Here is a 25,005-nt window from a genome sequence, read left to right on the forward strand (position 1 = left end):
GGCACATTTTATATATACATGTGTTGTGGACTGTGTCCAAACCACTGTCTGCCCAGCCCCACCACTTACTCCAGCCATTGTTGCACTGACCAGTTCACACAAGCTTTGACTGTTTTCCCTGACGCGCAACCTGACAGTGCCTCACCCTGGAGGCTGCGATAGATTTCCTCTTGCTTTCTACCCGGAAGGAAGACCCTGCTCAGAACTCACACAGGCGCAACCTGGAATTGTGGGGAGGGGACTCCCGTAGGGCTGCTTTTGATGGATGGGAAGGGGGGCCAAAAAATAAATGCCCTTCTGTCCATGAGGCAGATCAGATGGTTTTGAGACCTATTCCCTAAGGCTCCTTAGAAGCTCTGGCTGGCTCTAACATCCTCACGCTGGGTCTCCCCCTCTCCTTGTTTCCTCCCCATCCTTAGTCCTGCTCCCTGGAATCCTGTTCCCAAATACACTACCTAGCCACATAGAAGTGCTGGTCTGAGCCCCTGCTTTCAGGGGAACTGAGTCCAAGACACTTGTGTAAGAAGGCTGCTCTGTCTATAGTCACTTACTAGGGTGAAAGGGATGAAATCCGAGCCTCAGGCACTAAGTACCAATCATGGCTAGAATGAGCACAAGGAGACACAGACCAAAGTGAGGTGATGGTACAGCCTGACTCACCAAATGGTGGAAATAAAGGTGGTAGGCAGTTGCTGTTATTTAAAAAATCATTTTCTTTATTAAAACATCTTCATTTCCCAAGGCACTTCAGGAGCTTTCACAAAAATACGGTTTTTATCCAGGTGAGGCTTATGCTTTAGGAGTACCATGGTAACATAATCATAGAAGACAGTTACACCAAACACAAAATATCTCTCAAGTGAGCAATGCTGAAAGACTGTGAACACAATTTGACTTTCTTCTTTGTAATTTTTTCCCCATGATTAGGTATCACAAAAGGAACACAGACAATGACGGCATTGTTGGCACACAGAGAAGGTGCTAGTGGCGAAGGCTGATAAGGCCTTGCACAAACGGCAACTGCACACCTTCGCCAGAGGGATTCTGGGTTGAGAAACACAAAAACACACACAAGGACACAGATCAGGAGGCTGGGAACCAGCCCTTCCTAAGTGTATTCTAAAGGGCAAATAACTTAAGCAGAAAAAGACATTACAGCAAACAACAAACAAACAAAACACAAATAAATTCTACCTTATAGTTTTGAGAGAAGAGATGAGTTTGCTTGTCTCTCTTTCTCACTGATAGACTTCCTTCAAACCACACATCAGAAACCACAGTAGCTAGGAGATGTGATTTACTCCGCAGTGGAAAACGAGAAGAGATTTGCTGATGCATCTCGTATGGGCCTGGACAAGCCCAGTGCTTGGATCAGATGTAAACAAGTCTACCCAGGAGTCACACTGAGGGGTACAAGAGCTCACAAATCAATGTACTTGCCCTTGTTCTAAACCTGTTCAGTTCCTTCCAAAGTAATTACTTTTAGACTTCCCCAGAACTGTGCTCTTGTGCCTGGGGAAGCCAACAATCCCAGTTAATGTGGCCTGTGACTAAGAAAGTGTGAGAAATCAAACTCCTTGTGCGATTCTTTCTTTTCCTTTAAAGTGCACCATGAGAGGGAAACGGGGGTAAGATTAGGTGGGGAGATGGGACCTCCAGTCTTTCCAGGAGGTCTGAAATTAATATGTAAATTTAGCACGTGCCTCTCCTATTTTTCCAGGTCCCATAGGTCCTGGTGAATAGTTAACTTCTTAGGAAGCACCCATCCATCATTTGGCAAGTCTGCACATTCGGACGTATCTCAAGTTGGTCTGGAGGGAAGGTGGTGTGCCTAAACCACAGGCAGCCCGAGTCCAGCTGTCCAGCCAGGAGCAAGTCAGACCCAGGGGTAAGAGGATGAACAGCAAAGACCTCCCCTGCTGAAGGACTCCGTGTCTACACAAGCTGCTTCTGACAAGACACAGTCTTCCCTCCTCACCTCATGTATTGGAGGTGGTGTTATAAGGCTGTGCTTTTAAGGACTGTGGAGCTTTCTTCACCATCTTTTAACATCCTTGTGTGGCCTGGAGTTTGCCTGTATTTTATTCTATAAAAACAAGCAAAACCAATGTTAGTAACAAATCTTTAAAAAGATGTCCACAAGTCTTGGGTCGCCTGGGTGGTTCAGTCGTTAAGCATCTGCCTTTGGCTCCAGTCATGATCCCAGGGTCCTGAGATCAGGCCCGCATCGGGCTCCCTGCACAGCAGAAAGCCTGCTTCTTCCTCTCGCGCTCCCCCTGCTTGTGTTCCCTCTTTCACTGTCTCTCTCTTTCTGTGCCAAATAAATAAATAAAATCTTAAAAAAAAAAAAAAAAAAGATGTCTACCAGTCTCTAAACAGACAAACAAAACCCAGATAATCTTAGGTTATCTCACTAAGGGGGAAAAAAGTCTTAGAGCAGATTCTGAAAGGCTTCTCCTAGTCTCTGCTGTCCCAGAGTTGCTATGGTACTCAAGAGGTACATGGCAACACGGTGGTCTGGGTCAGACCAGACAGGACAGTCTGTAAACACGTCATTTCTGCCCCTCTGATGGCTAAACTAGTCCATGGTGTGTATGAGAGTCTGTGCAGGAATTCTCAGCCAGGCCTGGACCCAGGGCATCAACACTACAACTTGAGAGCAACCTTACCCTTTGACCCTTAGCATCTGGTCAATGGTGTCCGGGAGGGGAGTGCCAAAGCTCTCTGGGAGGAACAAGGTGAGAATGGCTGTCAGGATGGTCAGACTTCCCATGAGAATGTAGGGCAGGAAGCGGTCATAGGCACCTACGGCAGAGTAGACAGAACCTCACGCCAAGGATGTGGTCAGACTTGTTCTCCCTCCCTCCCTCCTTCTGTGCTCTCAGGACTCCATAGGGGACCACATGCCTCCTAGGCTTCTGCATCTCTCACAGTCCGAGCTGCCAGACTGGCATCTGGCACCGGAACAGTTCTCAGAACTGAGCCGGCACAGAGGTTCCCAGATGTCCCGCAGCGCCCCATGGTGCAGGGAAAGGGAGCAGACCAGGAGGAGGGAGGAGGGGAACTGAGCTGTGATTACTATTCCTATTTCTCAATGCTGGGTTTCCACAGAACTCCAGATTCTCATCCAGGGACAGGAATAACTCCTCCACCTCTCCAGATGGGTCACAACTTGCTTGATTTGCCTTGAGGCCTGATAAGGTGTTTCTGCTTGTCAGATACATGTAATATGTTCACAACACATCCTGAGTACTCTCAAGATGGTTGCCAACGCACCCCAAAGATGTGCTGGCAAGGGCTGTGCCAGGGAACAGCAGCTGCCATGAGGGAACAATTTCAAGGAAGAATAAATCGGTTCCCTGTTACACAGAAATGGCACAAGCCAGGGATGCCTGGGTGGCTTAGTCGGATAAGCACCTGCCTTCGGCTCAGATCATGATCTCGGTGTCCTAGGATCAAGCTCCATGTTGTGCTCCCTACTCAATTGGGAGCCTGCTTCTTCCTCTCCCTCTGCCTGCCACTCCCCCTGCTCTGCACTCTTGCTCTCTCTCAAATAAACAAACAAATAAATAAAATCTTTTTAAAAAAATGGTACAAGGCAGATCTATACACAGTATAAAACCAAACTGCTCCAAATGACAATAATTCTCAGCACATCAGACCTCCTAAATGGCCATCTTTCCCTCTGTGCTCCTTTTATACTTTGATTCCAAGAAGAAATTTCTCCAGTTAAGTACATGGGTTCCTGATACCACCATGCAGTTTCTTAGGATAAAGAAACCGTATCCTCTGATGAAAGGCCTAGGAGGGCTAAAACAGAAAAACTCTGCTTGCTCATCTCACTGATTTCCAGCTAGTCTTTAAGTTGTTTTCCACGTATCAGTGAATGTGTCCTCCCCAGGGTGCCTGGGTGCAGGCACAGGTGCCGTCCTGGACAGACCCACTTGCTGTGGGTGCCAGCTTTGCCGTTAATGACCCCCAATGGCTCACATCAAGGGCCTTCAGTGCTTCCAACCCACCTCCTACGTGCCCTCAGCCCATGGCACTCACCGAGGTAAACGAAGTAGGGAGACAGGATACTGCCTAGGCGAGATGCTGTGGAGCTGACCCCCACGCCCATGTTTCTGACCACGGTGGGGTACAGCTCAGCAGTGTACACATACACCATGGAAAAGGCAGCAGTGACTCCAAACTTGCCCACCATCACCAGGATGGTGGCCAAGTAGTACCAACCTGGAGAGGAAAAGGGAAGAGAGTAGAAGGCACCAACTCATGCTGTGCTGCTACAGGGCGTGCCTGAAGCAAACATACTTTCTGCTTTTGGGGATATGGGGGACAGTTTCTCTGATGTCCTACTGTGGGATAAGTGAATGTAGCCAAGCTGTCCCTCCCAGTTGATTACTGAGAGGAGGCTGGGACCTGCCACTGTGTGAGGACGCACTCTCCTCCTCAGCCTACATACCACTGTGATGAGCCCCTCAACAGCCCAAGTAAAGTTGCTCCAGGCCACAAGTCACTAAAGATGCGCCAGTCAAGGGGTCAGGTGGCACCCCAGAAGGGTACTCTGCATGTACTGGAGTTACTGAAGGACTTGTGGATGATGGAAGTTTCCCTCTACTCAGACCTCAACAATTCAGAGGGCAGCAGACCCCCAGGAATGATCCCCGGAACCACCATGCTTGCTGTGCCGATGATGAGACTCTGGCCTGTGGGTTGCCCTGGGCTCTGGGGTGAACCCCTCTGTGTGTACCCTGATGGACTCCCCTGCCAGGCTGGGGACACTGTTCCTGTGCAGAGTGCTGTGGGGCTCAGGGACCGGCACATAGAGATCACCAGAGACCCCCAAATCCATACATACACTGACAACTCTGGGCACCACAATGGAAGACAAGGGTCCACAAAGTGTTCTATAAACTGCAGAAAAGGGCTCCCTCCCACCCATCTGTGGGATACAAGATAGTTTGGAAAAGCAAATCCAGCTAATGGCCTGTGAGACCCACGCTGTTCCCGGCCCCTCCCTTCACCTCTTCCAGCTCAGCTCCCTCTTCCTCCTCAGACTCTCTCCTTCTCACTTCATCTATGTTTCTGCTCCACTGCCCCCTCTTCAGGGCCCTTGTCCGTGTTCACTCTATATAAACTAGTTCTCCATTTCCTTTCTTGTTATGATAAAAGGTAACCCAGTCTGTACCATATTAAGCATATTATTTACTTGTCTCTTGTCTTCTCAACTAGAGTGTGAGCTCCAGGCCTGGTGTTCTGCCCGACCTGTTTGCTTCTGCATCATTACTTCATGCCCCAAACAGTGCCTAGCTCAGGGAGGCACTCCAGAGCCACTTGCTGAATAAATAAATGACTAAGGTAGGCCAGGTTAAAAAGCCATGGGTGGGACACCTGGGTGGCTCAGTTGGTTAAGCAGCTGCCTTCGGCTCAGGTCATGATCCCAGCGTCCTGGGATCGAGTCCCACATCGGGATCCTTGCTCCGCGGGGAGCCTGCTTCTCCCTCTGACTCTGCCTTCCACTCTGACTGCCTGTGCTCGCTCTCGCTCGCTCTCTCTCTGACAAATAAATAAATATAAAAAAATAAAATAAAATAAAAATAAAAAGCCATGGGTTTGGCTCCCTTTCCTACTCCTTACTCTTCAGAGAAAAACACATACGCACTCATTAACTTGGGGCAGAGAGTACCATTAACCACAGCCCATATGGCTGCTCTCACCACTCCCCAAAAGCCCCGGCCATGGCCAGTGTCTGGTCCCAGGAGACACTTCCTCTTGATTTTTTGGTGAAGGCTGCATAGCACTATTTTATTTTCTTTATGAATTGGGGAAGACAGCCCAGTAGAGGTGAGTGACTCAGCGAAAACCCCAGACTGCAGATGCACAGCGTCCCTACCTGGGGGCACCAGCTGCACGAAGAGGAGAACGCTGCCGCCCAGGAAGAGGGCTGTGGCCATGGAATAGCGTCGGGGCACGTGCTGCAGCAGCAGCCAGGCCAGCACATATGCGGGGACTTCAACCACTGCCGAAAGGAAGCAGTTCAAATAGACGTCCCCATGCAAGTTCGGAGTGTCGAGGGAGAGCCCGAAATAGCCCACTGATATGGTCATCCTGAAACAGAGTGCAGGGAGAAGCTGGAGAAGCTGGAGAAGCAGCAACCGGAACAACTTTTAAAAATACAATTACTGCAGGAAATTCAAAACTATCCTTACCAGGAGGAGAGCAGACTTAACCCCAAGTCTTCTTAGAACAGAAAATAATATCCTCCCATCCCCATGCTAACTCTGAGCCAGAGCAGTATCAGGACATTTCAAACAGGAAGTGTCCCAGCAGAAAGGCGTATAGAGTTCAGACAGATTTACTTTCTTAAAAAAAAAACAAAACACCAAAAACCCAGTAACACCCTCTAACCTGCCTTTTGGCTTTAAAACCCCTAAGCTGAAGTACCTACAACAGCTACTTCCCTACCCTCTAACCTCCCCAAATCTAGCAACTGCAGAAGGAGGGAGGGAGTGAGCACGGAGGACAGTATGGAGTGGGGTGTGACAGGACTGGAGGGATCAGATAAAAGGAGGAACAATCATTAGGTCAAACACTGGGAGAAAGACCCCCCCCAGCAGACCTTCTTTCTGTGGCAACCAGCCAGGAGGTTGAATAGAGGCAGCAGACCCCAACCCCACTGTACTCGTGGAGAAGGGGAGGGGCCCCCAGTGGTGGGGCCACATCACCTCTCATCCACATGCTTCCTGGCATCCCAGGCCCGGACCCCATCTCTAGCAGGCACTCTGTCTGCTGATGATAAGCACTCTTTGGCACACCAGACCTTTATGGATTAGAGGTTTTTAACTCATCTGCACGTTGAAACCACAGTTGGTGCCATCTGGGGAAAGTAAATGTCCAGGAGTCCCTGGGGAATCCAGGGCTGGAGGAGCACCTGGGTGAACCACAGAACAGATGACTCATCGCAGGCTTGCCGGTCTGCTGGGCAGGCTGAATGCTGGTCCCGTCTGAGGCCAACGCAAGGGTGGTGCACTACCCTGAGGGATCCTGGGCCATTCCTTAGAAATAAGTGACTCACAGTAACCCCTTCAGTGAGCCAAAGAGCTGGCTGGCCCAAAGCTAGATGACTCTAGTAATAAGGACTCAGGGATGAAGTCTGCCTTTGTCACCCAGCAGGCTCAGGTATTCTCCTAGAATCCCAAGGATTCTAGCAAATTCTAGAATTTGCTAGAATTCTAGCAAATGCTAGAATCCTTGAGCAAATGCTACTGAGGCACTAGGTTGTGTCCCCTCTCTCTGGTAACTCACAAATGCCCTTCTGACACACTTGGCGAAATGCCTCCTTAGAAGGAACCACAGCCCTGCCTCCAGGACAGTCTCTGAACATCCCAGAGTGAGGATGTCCTGCTTCCACATTTCCAGACAGTACCCAGCAGTCTCTGTAATGGAAAGGACATAATGATTTCACTTAGATCCTTCTTAAAGGATCTTCAGTCACTGTCTAAAGCACAGGGGACAGAAACAAACTAGGGCCCACAGTGACCAAGGATCTGTCTCATGACCTAGAAGGATTCCCTGAAGACTCCACAGCTTCCCAAAAATCCAACAGATTTCATACTCCTTCTCTGAGATTCCATCGAGCTCAGAATTATGATATGCCCACTTTTCTCATTGCATGGCAGCTCCTTTCCACTTTTGATGACACAGATCAGTTTTGGTCTGAGACACATTTGCCAATGAGAAACCTGGCAGCCACTGCCAGACGCTTTGTCTGGAAGCTTCAGGTAGGTCTCACTTACGCACCACAGGATTATGGACATGACAGTGACCATTCGGATATTCCGGGTTCGAAGCAGATTCAGGATGCTGTGGGACTGCTGCTTCTCAGAACTCAGGTCTTGCAGCTGCACGAACGATATGACAAGGGCATGGGAGGGAGAGGCTGGAGACTCAGGGATCCAATAATAAACCCCAAACCCTAGCACCTTAGCTTTCTGTGTCTCTGAGTTGGCCAGGGTTTTATGTTTCTTTGAAAGAAGAGTAAGTTTAGTGGGTGCACCTTGAGATGCAGAAGGCGTCCCCAGGCCTTGTCAATGACCCATTAGTGAACGAGAATAAGGAGAAAAAGTGGTGACCAGCCCCTCAGCAGAGGCAGCCAAGGCAGAGGCCCAAGCCTCTTGGCCCTACCTCCGGCCTCCATCAGTGACCACATTCCAAGGAGGTCTCTGAGCATTCCTTCCCAAGGCTGGCTCCCTGCCCTCTGGTCAGAGAGAGAAACTGACTATGTAGTTTATTGATCTGATATTTTAAAAGAATTAATGTTTTGAGTCCTCATACCATGTAGTTACTGGTCTATTTCCAAGGAAAAAAATTTCAGATAGAAAAACAGGAAAATTGACCTCAGCTTCACCCAGAGTTACTTCCTATGAAATTTGGCACAGCCACAAACATTAATAAACCACACGTCTAAACACACTGATGTTGCTTTCTTAAGCAAACCCAGCTTTGGAGTTTGTTTTTCTCGAGTTAGCAGTTCAACAAAAGGTCAACTTCTGACTTAATGGATCCCCTGAAATAGCCTCATTTCCTCAACAATGCCAGTGGGGTTCTGGGTTCCCCCAGACAGACCCCCCAATGAAAAGCCACCAAGGCTCCCACACTTAAAAGCCCTCCCTGCCACCTCCTCCTACCCTGACGTCTGAGCTTCGAGCCCCTTCCAGAACATGCTGAGTGGGAGCTGGTGTTGAGCCAGCACTTAACTGTGAGGCCCAATACAGCAGCTTCTCTGAGCCCATGGTAGCTGGTCTCCCTCTCCTAAGCCCTGGGTCTGCATCCCGAGTCCCAAGCGTCTCTCATGTTCCTTCTGAACACACTTGAGTACGACTCCTGGTGGCTGTTCTCACAGCAGGTCCCTTATCTTCCCATCAGATCAGAGACACATTCCAGAAGCTCATCAGCCAGCAATTACAACTTCTAACCTCTTCTGGTAGTCATGAGACTAAGAAAAACTGCCTGCTGCAGAGGGCGGAGGGAGAGGGAACAGGAAGGAGAAGCAAGACCCAGGAATCAGGCAGAGCCAGGAAATTACTCATGGTGCATGAGAACAGGGTTTGCAAGAGGGGTGGGGTAGGGGGAAGGGGCTGATATCAAGAACCTGGCTGCAAGGGGATATGCAGCAACTAATGACTGGTGAGTGGAAGGAGACCAAACATTTCTAACTCCAAACCTACTTCTGCTTCATATTTTATGTACTATATTTCTTTTAAAATGAGAAACTATAAGGCATTAAGAAGCAATGATTTCCCACAATGCCAATTTCATGAAACGCCTATTACTGAAAGTGTTTCTTAATGGTTTGACTATATGATTGCCTAGAAAAGAATTTACAGAGTATGTCAACTTAAAACCCACAGGAAAGGTGAAGAGATTTAACAGCTGGTGCCTTCTCCCCAACTTGTGAATTTTAACAAGGCCTGCTTGGGGGCTGCTGGGGCTCAGGCAGAGAGAGGGCTGGGCTCCTGCATGGTGCTGCCCTAAAATCATGGTCACCGAGACCCTCTCACCAGCTCCCTTGCAGGGCTTACCTCACTTGACTCGAAGATAGTTGAGGGTGCAACAATCCCGTTCATTTTGGCAGCCTTGCGGATGATCAACTCTGCTTCTTTAAGTCGTCCCTGAGAGATAAGCCACCGGGGGGACTCAGGGATGAACCTGGAAGTACAAGGAGCCATCTTGCTGAGACCATCCTGCCCAACAGACCAGGTGGAACATATGTGGAGGCAGGAAAACGGGCTTTTAGAACCAGACATGCATTTGGGGAATGTCTGGTGTTTCCAGACCAACCAGAGATGGTTCACACCATACCCACTAATGATCCAAAGTGTGAGCTTCTGAGTATCCTGGAGTGCATAAAATTTAGAGGGGCCTGTTGCTCTTCAGGCTGGCCACCTTCATTTCTGAAGAGCGGTGGTGCCACCTGCTGGACAGTGAGGAGACAGGCACAAGATGGGCTCCGGAAGCCTGGCTTCTGTGGTGGGTGCAGGCTGGCCCAGCCCCTTGCCCCACTGTACTCTTTGGCTTGGCTCTAGCATCCACAGAAGCTTCTGCACTGACCTCTTCGCCTACAGTTTTTCCTCACTCCCTATACGGAATCCACACAAGTGACTTGTCAGATCCCCTACATAAGTTTATCAAAGAACCTGGGACTTTGAGACTTTGTGGATCTTATTTCCTATGTCATTTGATGGCCCCTGCCCTTTGGTCATGACCAGGACCCATGCTATGCTCTATGTTCTCTTCCATTATGCTCTGAAATGCTCTCAGCTCTGAGGGGAGCCGTGATCTCAACAACCCCACCTACAAGGTGCGATTCCCACCTCAGCCTCTCTGCTGTGTTCCCTCTCTGGGTAAGGAGGGCCTCCTCTCTGGTAGCCTAACTCCTCTATCTTGGAGGCCCATATGGAGTCTGGCTTCCTCTGTGTGGCCACCCTGAGGACTCTCACTTCCAGTGCTCTCCCTCTTCTTCCAGCACCTGCACTGTGAAGCCTCGGGAACACAAGCCAGAACTAGCGCCTAGGCTTCCTGAAGGTCATGCTAGACCCCATCATCTCTCAGCTACTACTACTTCTTCTCCCTGCACTTCGATCAGCACAGCACAGGACTGAGAACAAGTCTGTTGATGTCTGGGAATTTCATCTTGTTTTCTTTTTGGCTCTTCTGAGTATGGAGAAAACATTCTGAAATGACTTACAAAGAATTGCTACTTCCGGTCTCTGGGAGCCTTAATAGGGATTTGTGGCTTGCTGCTGCCCCCTAGTGAATGCTGGACAGAAGACATCTGCTGGTGGGCACCACTGGGCGCAGGCGACACTCACCACCAGAGAGCCGCACACAGCACCCCAGGCACTGTCAGCGCCAGCAGCAACATCCGCCAGTCTCTGATGAAGTAGGCAAACAGTGGCAGCATCATGTAGCCAAATGCATAAAATATGCACACTCCTAACGTGGAGAAGATAATACGAACCGACTTGCCAAGAATTTCTGTTCCTGTGTGAAACAAGGGAGGAGGCATGTTAGTCCTTTCATTTAGGTCATTTCCTTATTCATCTTCTCTTGTATAATTCTCAACATACAGGAAAGAGAGCAGCCGCGCCCTAGGGAGGGATGGGATTCTGAACCTGCTGCAGTTTGACCACCTGCTGGGGTGCCCCCACCCCCACTGCCACCATGACCTTTTAGGCTTCCCAGGAACGGTTCTGTCTTGCAAATTTCATCACTTCCTCATGCCATGTGCTAAAGATGCCACGTGAGGTCTCAACGTGTAATCCTCACATGAGGAAGAATTTATGAAAGGGGAAGTCATCATGAAGGACACACATGCGGACTCAAGGAAGTATTTTTTTTTTAAAAGGCTATTCTACTGAATGTGAAGAGAAAGAAACAATCCTTTCAACATACAACCCAAGGAATCCAAAGATCAATACACTAGAGTTAGATTCCTCCAGAGAGTGAGACTGGTGACTCTTCAGTGAGAACAAGCCAAAGCTCCACAGTGTGTACTCGGACTTAAAACTCTGAAGGTCTTGAAACTCAAGTGTATTCACATCAATTCGTTCTTGTCAGTCAGTTTCTCTGGACACAATGCTATGCAGAAGAGGCAGCCTTCTTTCTTGGTGGGCCTGCCATTCGTGGCCCTTGCTCCTTATATCATGTCTCTTATCTTTTCTCAGCAACCTCAGATCTGGGAAGGTCCCATTTTTCCACAGATGGTCTTGGGTGAATTCTAGTAAAATGGCTATGGAATACTAAGGGGACCAAGGTGCACATCTCCAAGACCAGAAAAGATCTGGAACTCAGCATTCAGGCTGTCGTGCTCCTGAGGACTCAAGGCTGGGCAAACTGAGTTCACCACACAGCGCTGGTTGGTGTTGCTAGAGACCACTTCCCCTTGAGGAGCACCACAGCTGTCTCTAGAGAGTGGGTGGTGGAGTGACAGTGAAACACAGGATCAAGTACTCCACTCCAACTTGATGGTCATACCCAGGACAAATGCTGCCACGTAGTTGGAGATCTGGCCCATGCCCACAAAGACAAACAGCACAGCAAACATCTCAAAGTTCTTTGAGAAGATCTGCAGGAAGCTGAAGCCCGTCTGCATGCCCATGGTCACAAAGAGCACATTCTTCCGACCAAACCTGGAAAGGAAAAGACAATAACAGAGTTCCAGCTGGGAGAAGGCAGCAGAAGTGGGCCCACCAAGAGGGACTTTCTCCAGAGCCATTCAGGGAGGCGTCATGGATGAGGCTGCCAGGGTACAGGGCATGGACAGTCCCTGTCTCTGGTCCCAGGGCTCTTACTCACCCCTCTCCCCCAGGCACCAGGACTGCCCTCAAGGCAGTGCCAGAATTATGATAATGATTGCAAGAAATCAAAATGCATTCACTATGCTTAAATCCATACATTCATATGGCTTTTTTCTTTTTTTTTTTAAAAGAACTGATTTACTTTGGAGGATGATAAAGAAACAAGTCATTTTAAAAGAAGACTGGCAAACAGGGGGAAAGAAACACTTGTCCTGAAATTACTATAAAGTATATGAATAGGAACCAATAACAGATGAAAGAAAATATCATTTATAGAAGTATTCCAACTATTAAATGAAAAAGAAGTGATAAAATTAGAATATCACCATTTTATATTCCTCAACAAATGGGCATTATGATGGGGCACTGTGTTTCATTAACAACTAACAGTCTTTCCCTGAAGAAATAACTGAATTAGCATAATTCCTACTCTCGCTAAAGGGTATGAGCCTGGATCTGATGAAGTCTCCAGATCCACCACCAATTTGCAGAAACACCAAGAAAGGAGGAGTGTGCTGAACTGCACATGAGAATGCAATCAGCAAAATGCAGACTGGAAATTTCTATAGTGGAAAAGCCCTGAGTGCAAAAGATAAAACATCTGGCAAAGAAAAGGATGGAGGAAGAATCCCTTAATCAATCCTGCAAAAACTTATCAAAAATTTTTAAGTAGACAAGATTAAACTTGTGTTTAAGGATACACATCTGGCTGATAAAGCTGCAAAAACCCCACAAGGAAGGGATTACTGTAATAGCCACGCTGGTGGTTATTTATGTGGGGGAGGGCTGTGGTTCCTGGGATGGGACATGTGCATGGGGGGTGGGGTTCTTTGGTGGCCAGCAAGGTCCTATTTCTTGACTTGGTGGTAGTTACAAGGTTATTTACCTGGAATAATTCATCAACCCACACATTTTTTCTGCATGGTTTTCTGTATCTGTGTTCATTAAAAAAATTCTTTTTTTAATGTTGTTTTTTTATGGGTTTGATCTGTTTTAAAGACAGTGTCATTGTTAGGGAGGAACAAGTCAATGTCCTTCATTCAACCTAGCAGGTTCCACCTGACTCTGGCCAGACACCCATTTTCATTCAAAGAATATATATTTGAACCTCAATTATATATATACTAGGTGCTAGGGACACAGGGGAATTATAAAACACAGACAAAAAAACTCTTGTTTCTACCCTCAAGGGGCTTGTGGCCTATAGGTGGTTAAGACAGACAGGAATCATAGTCTCATCAAACAACTCATACTATCGAACCTGCAATTACACAATGACACAAGTGTGCTGAAGGACCAGCACCCAGGTTCACAAGAGACACAAGGTTCACAAGGACCCTACCCTGGCCTGGGAGTAGGGGCTGGGGACGCAGGGATTCAGGAAAGTTCTCCCTGATGACGGGACACCGAGATGAGGCCCAAAGAAGTTATTATTGATGAGGGGGAGTAGACGATAGGGACCAGACTTTTGATGATATTCATTGTATAGTGGAGGGGACCAACATTACATATGATAACACCTCTTATTTACCAATTTCTGATGCGTGCTATGAAGAAAAGGCACAAGAAAGCAGGGTAATATAAACTGGGGACCCTGAGTTAGGCTTGATGGTCAAGGAAGGTCATGGGGGTGATTGGGGAATTTTGAGAAGAGCACACACAGGCGTGGCTGGAGGGGGCACAAAGACATGAGCAGACAGCAGACAGCGGGCCTGGTGTCAGCTGTTCAACAGAAGACCACAGGAATTGGCTGGGGACCATGCTGCAAAACCCTTACTGCCACATTAAAGAGTCTGGCACTTCTCTCCACTGAAACAGGTTTTTTTGGTTGGTTTTTTGTGCTACTGGCATCTAGCAGGTAGGGGCCAGAGATATTCTAAACATCCTAAAATGCCCAGGATAGTGTCCCATCACACAGAATTCTCTGGCTCAAAATGTCAATAGTGCCAAGGTTGAGAAACCCGGTTTAGAAGGAGACTAAGTCCCCCTGCATGATTGTATAAGAGCATGAAACATGACAACCAAGGGAAGGTCCCCTCCTACAGGGAGACAGGTGTGACCTCTACCCATGGCTTTTCCTCCCATGGGCTCCCTGGGATGGATGGTAGGGAAGAGAAAGACCCAGCGAATCCTTACATAGCACCAGTCCTCAGCAACCAGTCTGGGGTTGGGCTCAGACTTAAAGTTTGTCAACAAGATGTCAACCATGAATGTGCTTAAAAAACAGTAAGCATTAGTCTACCTCTTCCCAGGGCTGTGCCCCTCTTGTAATTCATGCACACAAAGGTAACTCAAGAAGGTCAGATAAAACATGGTGACCATCCAGGATTATTTTCATTGCTCTTGAATTTCAGGCTTACTGATCTTTGCCCTAAAGGAAAAGTGTGGTTATCCCAGACAAGTTGAGGTATGAATCTACTGCTCTGAGGTCATTTGTTTGGCCTAGGTTTTTGAGCCAGCTTACTTAGAAGTAATGAGATCAGAAACTGTCCATCCCATATGGTCTGGCATCTTCCATGGGGATGTCGCCAAGTTTGTAGGGTGATGCTGGGAGTTGAAGGGAGGGCCCCAGTCAGAACAGCCACACTTTTAGCTACTTCATCTACTCGACTTAGATGCCCTTTAAAGAAGTCTACTGATGAGATTCTAGAGGGTTTGTAAAACACTGTACTTGCCCTTCAAAGGACTAAGGTGGTCCTCAACATACTCATTAATTTTGCTTCTACTGTTTCCAATGCTCCTTCCTCTCTCCACTCCTTTATAGCTGCTTGATTTCTATTCCTCTTTCCACTCCCAGGGCATTCTTCACCTTCTCAGGGCAGCCTCTCCGGGCCTCCTCCATCAGACCTTCTCTTAGCATCCTGTACTTCTCTGTATCATTTACACCACGAAGGACAAGTATACCTCTCAATTAATTGTTTAGTACATTCTGCCTTGCTAGAAGGCAAGTTCTAGAAGAGCATGGCCCGAGAACAGGGGGGTCAAGACTCTTTGGGCCCAAATCCTAGCTTTGCCACCTGCCAGTTTTGGGACTGTGCAAGTCATGTAACTCCATTGGGTTTCATTTTCCCCACCTGTAAAATGAGAGTAATAATAATTCCTACTTCATGGGGCGCCTGGGTGGCTCAGTGGGTTAGGGCCTCTGCCTTCGGCTCAGGTCATGGTCCCAGGGTTCTGCGATCGAGCCCCGCATCGGGCTCTCTGCTCAGCAGCAAGCCTACTTCCTCCAATCTCTCTCTCTCTGCCTGCCTCTCTGCCTACTTGTGATCTCTGTCTGTCAAGTAAATAAATAAAAATCTTAAAAAAATAATAATAATTCCTACTTCAAAGGGTTATGATGGGATTATTTGCTTTTCATTCTTTTAAATTTGTATAGTGCTTCTAAGAGTGGCTGGCACATATTAGGTGCAGTGCGTTTGTTAGATAAATATAAATAATCAACTGATACTTGCTGCTAGATTAAGGATCTCAGGAAGCAAAGATCTTTCCCCTGAAAGGGCACATGGCTCAGGCCTGTCTAGAATTGTCAATGAGTGGTCGTGGCCTATGTGACTCTTTAGTGCTCACTGGAGATTACAATAATTTGTCCCTTTTCTAATGGCTAGATGACACTTGAGAAACATAAATCTAGTGAGAAATGCACATATTTCTTATGAGGAGTGAATTCTCAGGTAAAGACAATAATCTATAGAGGTAAACATGCCAGGACATCACCTGAGTTTGTGCTCTGGGATAATATAACTTTGCTCTTAAAGTAGGACGACATTCTTATCCTGAACTTCTCTATTAGTACTCAACCAGCTAGGAGGATGCTGAGACTTCACTGAGTGAGCCAGGATGGCCAAGGACCTTAGTGAAGGCTACTCTTCTCACCGCGGGCTTCTCCAATAGACCCTGGAGCCCTGGGGTAGAAAGATACCACATAATGGACCCCTCTGAGAACTTCAGGGAAACTGTGGACCTTTCTCCAGAAAAAATGTTCATATACAATCTCTAAAATTTTGCACATAATTTCAAGAGTAGATGAACTCCTTAAGCCATAAATGGAATTTGAGGTAAAAGCCTTGGAATTATATAAATAACCTTCTTATGGGTCAAAACAGTACATGTCCTGCTTGCTGTCAAGTAGGTGCTAAAAGCTCTAAGCTAAGGGGCATCAGCCCTGTGAACACAAGAGTTCTGCTTATTACAGCCCTACTGGCCAGTGAGCCCTCCTCTCATCACACAGATAGAATGACAGTCTGGGGAATACAGAGGTGGCCATTCACTGGATGCCTTAGGATCGTCGACAAAGTTCACCTGCATGTGTATGTGGTGTCTACCTCTCCCATGCTCGGAGACATGAAAGAGTAACCTAGGAAAGGCCAGCCAGGCTGGTACAAGCAGTGAATCACGGCATATTTCCTGGTCTACTTGATTATGTATACACTTAGCTCAGATTGTTCTGCTCAGGAAGAACGAGGGGGAAGAAGTTGTTGGCTCTTTGCTTGGTATGAAGTCTATACCACAGACAGAGCTTTCTCTCCTTTTATAAAACACAAGACCCTGGGCTGAGAGAACACCACCATCTGAAGTCAAGAGCCAGGCACATACATGCTCCTCGTCTGGTGCCATGGTCCCTGCAGCTGCAGCAGACAGACACCCACCTTACCTGTCTGAGAGCTGCCCCGAAATGAAGGAGCCCACCAGCACACCCACGAAAAACAAGGAGACTGTGAGCGGGGCCTTCCAGTCGTCCTCACACACCAGGTTCCACTGTAAGGGGAGTAAAGAGATGTATCACTCACTTCTTTTGTTAAATGTTTTACATTTATGGCCCTTTGGAAAATGAAATGAGAGTATCTTCTACCCCTGCAGGCTCTGTTTGCATTATTGCACCATTACCTGAGCTCTTGCAGGCAGGCAAAGGCTTCTGTGGGCAGCAAAGCAGAGAAGCTCCTCCCTCACATGGAGAGTGGGCCCCCTCCATGCCCTGATTTTCATAGTTTTCAGCTCCATTGTTTTGCTACTAATTAGAGGAGGGAGGGTAGGGAGGAAGCAAGTACAGTGCTCATCTGTCAATCCAGGAGAAGGTGAGGTCTTTCATGGCTGCTTCTGGGAACCTGGAAGGGTGGGGAGGGGGAGCCCAGGGCTGTGGATGGGGCAGGGTACCCTTTCAGTGGGCTTCAGGTCATGGACTCGAATGGCACAGGAGTGGTTCTAGAGCAGGGCTCTGGGGCTATAAGAGTCCAAGCACCCAGCAAGGGACTAGGGCCAGAGGGCCTAGGACACACCACCCGGATCTGTTCTTGCAGTTCTGTTCAGGTGCCACTCTGAGCCAATAAGCCCTGGGACATTCAGGTGACATTAACAGCTGGGATCCCTTACGCTGTGCCCACAGCACTAGGCCCAGTTACAGCCAAGAGCTCTGAGCTGGGAGTCAAGAAACTGGGTTTAGCTTCCACTCCCCTGTTTATTGGTTATCAAATGTCAGACAAGATGTCCCCCCCTCCACCATTTTGCCTTTTTCCCCAAGTATGAAACAGGGATGGGGCATGAAGAGGCTGCACTGCTCGAGTTTCCCAGCTAGTAATGGGCAGTTCCATCTACAGTTCCCAGGAAAAGAGGCCTGCAGGCAGAGGGAAGCAGCTGAACATTCAGACACTGGGTCGCCCAAGCCTAACAAGGAGCTGAAAAAAGGGAAAAGCCAAAACTAGAACCTTGGTGATTCCCAAGGAATGTTTCCCAGAGCAGAGAGATGGCGCTCAGTAATCACCAAGAACGCTGCCCTCCAGAGAATTCAGACCCTGGCCCAGCTGGTGCCAGGCTGCTGGCCTTCACTCGGTGCAGCCCGCTGGCTCCCCAGTCACAGAGGCAAAGGGCATGTACAGCTTCCAAGAGAGCATTTCTTCCAGACCAGCGACAGAAGGAGAAACAAGTCTGCTTCCCTGATAGGCAGTGTGTGCACAAAGCCTCAGGGCACCTCAGAGGGGTAGGAAGCAGTCCCCAGGGCGGACACAAAGAACACCTGCAGCTAATGGTAAGGATCACTTAGCCACACAGTCAGCTCTTCACTCTGGAATAAACCTTGGGTGGGCTGAGATCTCAAGGAAGAGGCAGAGATCTCAAACTCAAATCCAAAGAAAATTCAGATTAGCAGGAGGCAAAAGTATTGGAGCACCAATACCTGAGTGCTCAGGATATAGCAGCCCTCCCACCCCTGCAGCCTCGGGGGTGCTAGCACCCAGACACCAACTGCCTTCTAGAAGGGTGAGTGCTCCTAGGGCAGCCCCCATACAGACATGGCTGTTACAGTCAGGATGGGCTGGGCGCCTGGGTGGCTCAGGCAGTGAGGCGGCTGCCTTGGGCTCAGGTCATAATCCCAAGGACCTGGGATGGAGCCCCGCATCTGGCTCCTTGCTCAGCGTCAGGAAACCTGCTTCTCCCTCTGCCTGCCGCTTCCCCTGCTTATGCGTTCTCTCTGACAAATGAATAAATGGAATCATAATAAATAAATACAGTTGGGATGGGAGCGGCCAGGGAGTCAGAGCTGGGGGACGTGGTGTTGGTGTACTGGCATCCGGGTGTAAGGCAGGGTGTTAGGCAGAGCTCCAGGGGCCAGGTTACAGCTACTGGGGCTCCTATGACGGGATCCATTTCCAGCCGGCACACATTAACTTTTGTAGCAACAGAGATGAAAAACTGCAGAAAGGGTCAGGAGCTGCTTCTCATCGGGACTCTCACAATGGCTGGAGGCTCATATAGCTGAGCCAGACTACAAACTGACAGGTCTTCTACAGCCCCCTCCCCTAACAATGTCAGGTCCCCCAGTACAGGCTGGTAGGGAATTCTGGGCTGACAAGGCCAGTGCTACCCCAAACCAGGTCAGACTATACTCTGCAGCTGACAAGGCATCTTGGGGTAGGTTCTTGAGCATCTCTCTAGGGCCCGTAGCCTCACCCCTGTCACTGGGTCCAGCCTGTTCTTGCTCTGGGCAAACATGTAACCCCCTGGAGTAACTGGGCTCTCCAACCACTGCTGACAATTGTTTTTTGTTTGTTGGTTTGTTTGTTTGTTTATTCTTTTTTTTTTTCTTAAAGATTTTATTTATTTATGTGACAGAGACCACAAGTTGGCAGAGAGGCAGGCAGAGAGAGAGGAGGAAGCAGGCTCCCCGCAGAGCAGAGAGCCCGATGTGGGGCTCCATCCCAGGACCCTGGGACCATGACCTGAGCTGAAGGCAGAGGCTTTAACCCACTGAGCCACCCAGGCGCCCCTGTTTGTTTATTCTTGAGGCAGGGAGGGGCAGAAGGAGAGGGAAAGAGTGAATCTTAAGCAGGCTCCTTGCCAGTGGAGCCCAATGTGGAGCCCAGCGTGGGGCTCAATCTCACGACCCTGAGATCATGACCTGAGCAGAAATCAAGAGTCGGAAGCTTAACCAACCAGTGCCACCCAGGCACCCCCACCACTGATGATTCTTAACAATCCTTGGGACCTGGTTTTGGGCCCTCCAAAAGCCAAACTCCAAAAGCCAACACTTCCTGCCCACTGGCCACAGGGAGCCTAAGGGTAGGGCCAGGAGAGATAACAGATCTCAAAATATGAACACAAGGGCACGCACAGACCAGATCCTACCCAGCCAAGCCCATTCACTTACCTGTCAACCACCTAATGAACTGCAGTGGAGCTAGGACTTGGCTTGCACCCTCCTTTGGAGGGTAGGATGAGAAGCCCAGACAGTCCAAGCTATGCACCCAAGGCTTGTTGCATTTGCAAAGGAATCTAGCGTTCCTCTACTGAGGTCCTGGCTCCCCAGTTGGGACTAAAGCAGCTACAGACTAGCTCACTGATGCTTCCACTTGCTGTGTGGGATGGGCTGGACTGGCTGATGATAACAAGTCTCAGAATTAGAACTAGATGTGTGGGTTTAGGATTCACGTCATGAGTCTAGCACTGGGACCCCTCAGCTGGGTGAGCTGTGAGAGTAGGCACAACCTACAAAAAATCTGGGAGCCACTCTGGCAAGGGGCCTAGACTTGCCATCCTTCCTGGTCAGAAATGTGCCTCTCTAGTGGTGATGATTTCAAGGATCTCTCTCTCTCAAATATTTTCAAATTGTACACTTTACTTATTTGCCACTTATGTCAGTTACACTTCAATAAAGCTGTTAACCCAATTTTACGAAGAGAGAGAATTATGTATCTCGTACACACCATATAATTAGAACTCCTTCTCAGTTATGAGATATACAGAAATGATGAAGTCCCTGAGAACTAAATGTTCTTACTTGTGAATTGGCTGGAAGGGAAATAAGATAGGGTCTGTGCCCATAGGGCACAAGCTCTTTGCTGAGATGTACCCGGCCTAAGCGCATCAATGGTCAAACACCCTGATAAGCACCTGTTACTGAATGCCATGTATTCCTACCCACATTTTGTCCTGCCTCTTGCTGCAGTTGAAGGTGGATCTTGCCCCAAGGTTGTCAGGGCAAGGAGACAAAGAATTTGCTGCTATATCCTCTATAATGCCTGGCAGTGCCCCGCAGAGGAAAGGCTGTTTGGTACATAGGTGAGTGAGGGAAGGGATGAAAAAAAGGGCTGTTAACTTTCAACACTAAAGGGCTTGGACATTAGGCTTGGCTGATCGAAACCCAGATGAACCCTGAACTTCAATCTCTAGAATAGATTTTATTTATTTATTTTTTTGCTCCTTCAACCTCTTCTCTGTGTCACCTCTAAGAACTTTGACCCAGGGTGTTGGTTCTCAGCTAGCTAGACTAGAGCTACATCTGACCATTCATGGTCAGATGTGTCTGCTATGACTCTGTGTGCACAGGGGCCCCAGGGGCCCTGCAAGTGACATTTCTGTCTTGCCCTGAGCTCCAAAGGCAAGGCTAAGATCTGCGTTTCCTTTAAATGAGGCAGTCAGCAAAGACTTAACAGTGGGGCACACATTCCAGGTATTTCCGCAAGGAGTCAGCCCAGTCCTGCCTCCCAGGTTGATGTGGCTTGTCCTTCAGGAGGGCTTGTGATAATAGCTGGGGCTCTCCTATCTTCCAAGATGATCTGTACATGAGATAACACCGACAGAAAACACAGTCCAGAGAAAGAGGCTTTTCAGGACAAGGAGTAAGTAAGAATATTGCTATGGGCTGGGGGAGAAGGCTTCAGAGAAGTACAGAAAGGGCAGAAGCAAAGGGACACAGACAACTGCCAGGTCTTAGATGAAGGGACCCCAACTTATGGGTGCAAGAAGAACTGTAAGTTTTTAAAAGAATCTTTCTGGCTACAAGTTGAGCTAGGGAGACACCTAAAAGCAAGCAGCCCAGGCAGCCTGAGAAATCACCCAGGTTTCAGAGCAGGGGGCAGTCCTGGGCCAAGAAGCACTCAGAGACTGGAGCAGCCCTGCAGGTGGAATGGCTGATTCTCCAAGTACTCCATGCATGAATGACGGGCCGGGGAAGGGGCCAGCCTAGAAGCACGACCACCAAACTATTCCCAAAACATTCCCTTTCGCCTCTTCTCCACCAATCCCAATAACTTGTGCAGATCCATAGAGGGGCAGGCCACAATTTGAGGGCTAGGCAATTATATTTTCTTTTAAAATATTTCAGTCAATGCTTTTTGACCAGCCCCAAGTTTCCCTTCTATGAAATAAACTGTCCTTTCCTCCTTTAGCTCTTAAACTGTAGATAATTTTTCTTAAATTTCTCATTAACACATTCAACAAAAATTTCCCTGGGTATCCCTGTCTGTATCCAGCATGATGTCAGGGAGATGCCAAGATGTAAAACTACCACAGAGTTTAATACTACACATATATACTTAAACAAAGAAAAAAAAAAATCAAACAGGAGACCTACAGTTTTCATCTTCTGTTGAAAAACAAAGAAGAATTTAATACCAATGTACTTATAAACACCTCTACTTGTGATCTGGGGCAGAGGGCAGGCTTGAAACATTTAGCACACACAGAACTAGCTGCAGTGATCAGCAAGCCAGGTCCGGGTTGAAAGAAAATCAGAATGTTAATGCAGTAACTTCCGAGGGTGGCTGTTCACCTGGGAGGAACAGGCAGCCTTGGACTTAAGAGTCAGGCATTCCAGCATCCCAAAACAAAAGGCTAAGTAACTATTAACCTTGCCTCCCTGCAAAGGCTGACAACCTATAAGTAGGTAAAAGGGCACACAGCTCTTACGAAACCGCTAAGACAGCTAAATAAATAGGCTAAATACAAAAAAGGAAAGACTGACATTAGCAGCAAAGTAGCTGCTGCTCAAGGACCCTTCCGTTAGAGCCGACCGCTGGGAGCTCAGTAGTGCCAACACCAGCCTCAGCCCAAGACAGAATAGGGGCGGTGAAGCAAGAACAAATGAGTAGAGTAAGCTGAGGGAACCTAAAAGTCAGGGCAAAATCCAAAAACATGGAAGGTGCTTCTTCTGACTTCAATGCCTTCCCCTTCCATGGGCAGCCAGAAGCAGAATTTGTAGGGACTCCTGTGTTGCAAAGCATGACTTCTTGGAGGCTTCTGTCAGCAACGTGAGAGACAGCCTCTGTTTCCACAACCCTCACTGGCTTCCAGGAGTGTGAGAAACTTGCTTGTGAGGCATAACAACGCCTCAGGACACTGGAATGATGTCACTAGCTGAGAGATCCCAGTGGGACTCAGATCACACTCCCACTACATATTTGGGGGAGTTAAGGAGGCACAGATGCTAAGGACATCAAACGTCGAAACATACTGACAGAGAGAGCAAGCGCACATGTGCAAGTGTGTATATGCACACATGTGTCTCGGAGCAGTGATTAGGTTCCCCTGAAGGGTGACACCCACAGAACAAACATAAGAGAGGGCCTCAAAACCCCTGTAAGACTTCTGAGTCTCCCAGAGGGTTTGAGGCCATACCAGGACCTGTGCACCCTCCTCATTAGCCCTTTCCCTGTGAACCCTGCCCTCCTTCTAGGTTGTTGCTTGCTGTTCCCCTCTTGGCATCTGAAGAGCTGAACACCCCAGACTCAGAGAGGCTGCCACTTCCAGGAAGCTTTCCCAGTCTGTGAATCTCTGATCCTGAACTCAGAGAAACTGCTGCCTGTTGAGGACTCTTTCTAGTGTTCTGCTAGATCACTTCTGCTGAGACTCTACAGAGTTAGAGTTCCAGCATCTGGGTAAGACGCAAAGCACATTTACACCAGCCATACATGTAGCTCTAATGGCTGCAGGGTCACCAGGGGACAGACAAAGCCACCTAAAAAGGAAAATCCAAGGGGTTGGGGAATGAGAATTTCCCACCCCCCCAAACACAATTCCTACCAAAAAAAACAAAAAAACAAAAAACAAACCCTGTATGCTTTAAGTCAATCTAACCAACAACACTACCTTCAAATACTCCCAAACATCCCAGACCAACAAGTCACCCCAAATGGATCTTCCGATGCATAAAATTCTGATAACTAATCCAAAGCACAAGGTAAACAATTCCTGATAGGGTATGACCAGACTATCGTTTTGGGGTGAGGGTGGGTGAGGAAAGTAACTGGAGAAGGGAGGCCGTGACAATTTTATACACATGCTTCCTTTAGCTTTAAAAGTTCTTCAAGAAAGAAGAGGGGTGTTTTTCTCTCTCTCTCTCTGAACGGATGCCAAAAGACCAGAGGAAAAACTGTGACAGCCCGTGGCCCAAGCTCTGGCTTGCTCTGGCTCTGCTCCATTCAACACTCCCACCTCCATCTAGAAAAAGTCTTTGATTATTCAGGGTCTTAGAGTATCTACCAGGGGCTACCATGCCTTCTTGGCTCCCTCTTCGAGGTGCCCATCAAGACTGGTGGCCAGCAGGACACCCGTGCTATGAGGGGCACGGTCTGGTTAGAAGTCACTTCGCTAAGTGGTGCCTGGAGGATGCCCACTTGGAGGTGTGTAATGTGTTGGGGGACAGAAGGACAGCATCCAGAACGCACCATGTGGGGTGGAGAGCGAAGGTCCTCCCCACGTTGTGGTCCTCGCCCTCGGCGCGAGGACTGATACCCACCTCGGTCACGATGGTGGACAGGTAGATGTCCTGGCTGAACTCCCAGCCATCCACGCAGCTCTCCTGCTCCAGCTGCTCCAGGTCCACATCGCGCCCCGGCTCCAGTCCGAGCGCCGAGAAGTTGGCGATCGCCGCTAGCCGGTAGCGCCGGCAGCTGTGAGGCACCTCGCGGCCGTCCAGCAGCCGCAGCGGGATACTGTGGTTGCGCCACGCGCGGCTCAGGTTCGCGGTGTCCGGCACCCGGCAGCGGTGCTCCGGGACGGCGGCCAGGAACACAATAGACATTCCATTGAAGCCGTTGGGGATGATGCTGGCGCTGAGCAGGAAGAAGATGAGGCGCTGGAAGGGCCCCCACTCGCCCAGGAAGGTGGTCACCTCCTCGTAGTCCCGCATGCCGCCGGCAGCGGCCCGCGGTGCGCTGCCCGGGGTCGAAGGACGCGGCGCCGCGCGGGGGCGGGGACAGAGGCGGGGCGTGCGCGTGCGCGCCGGGCCTTCGGTACGCGACCGAACGCAGGACCGGCCGAAAGACGGCTCTCCTTTAGAGCCGGCTGGGGAGCTCCCGCGGCCCCAGACACCCGCCTTACATAGAGCTGAAGGCCGGGGCGGGCTCTGGGACTGGGCTGTGCGGCTCGGACGGGGGGG

At 48.9% G+C, this 25,005-nt stretch overlaps 1 protein-coding gene across 2 annotated transcripts; it reads right to left on the reverse strand.

The window, feature by feature from the left end:
• Positions 1-693: 693 nt before the first annotated feature.
• Positions 694-24,959, reverse strand: SLC22A5 (solute carrier family 22 member 5). Of its 2 annotated transcripts, XM_032336772.1 has the most exons (10): positions 24,364-24,953; positions 17,011-17,114; positions 12,037-12,191; positions 10,872-11,043; positions 9,582-9,708; positions 7,801-7,901; positions 5,894-6,108; positions 4,051-4,233; positions 2,670-2,805; positions 694-2,086 (listed from the first exon to the last, which is right to left on the reverse strand). In XM_032336772.1, exons 1-10 carry the CDS (start codon positions 24,754-24,756, stop codon positions 1,999-2,001), a joined length of 1,674 nt encoding a protein of 557 aa, XP_032192663.1. In that variant the 5' UTR covers positions 24,757-24,953; the 3' UTR covers positions 694-1,998. The 2 variants fall into 2 exon arrangements, with proteins under 2 accessions (XP_032192663.1, XP_032192664.1); XM_032336773.1 differs by lacking the exons at positions 694-2,086; positions 2,670-2,805; positions 4,051-4,233 and adding an exon at positions 4,240-5,384 and having other exon boundaries at positions 5,614-6,108; positions 24,364-24,959.
• Positions 24,960-25,005: the final 46 nt, after the last annotated feature.

This window comes from Mustela erminea, chromosome 3 (genome assembly GCF_009829155.1).
Source record: "Mustela erminea isolate mMusErm1 chromosome 3, mMusErm1.Pri, whole genome shotgun sequence".
NCBI classification, from domain to species: Eukaryota; Metazoa; Chordata; class Mammalia; order Carnivora; family Mustelidae; genus Mustela; species Mustela erminea.

Excerpts from the sequence above, each read along its gene's own strand:
- SLC22A5 (XM_032336772.1), bottom strand. The coding sequence starts at position 24,756 with ATGCGGGACTACGAGGAGGTGACCACCTTCCTGGGCGAGTGGGGGCCC. Across the intron at positions 6,109-7,800 it reads GTCATGTCCATAATCCTGTG|GATGACCATATCAGTGGGCT; the intron begins GTGCGTAAGTGA and ends ACTCTGTTTCAG. Across the intron at positions 2,806-4,050 it reads TCCCTACTTCGTTTACCTCG|GTGCCTATGACCGCTTCCTG; the intron begins GTGAGTGCCATG and ends ACTCTGCCGTAG.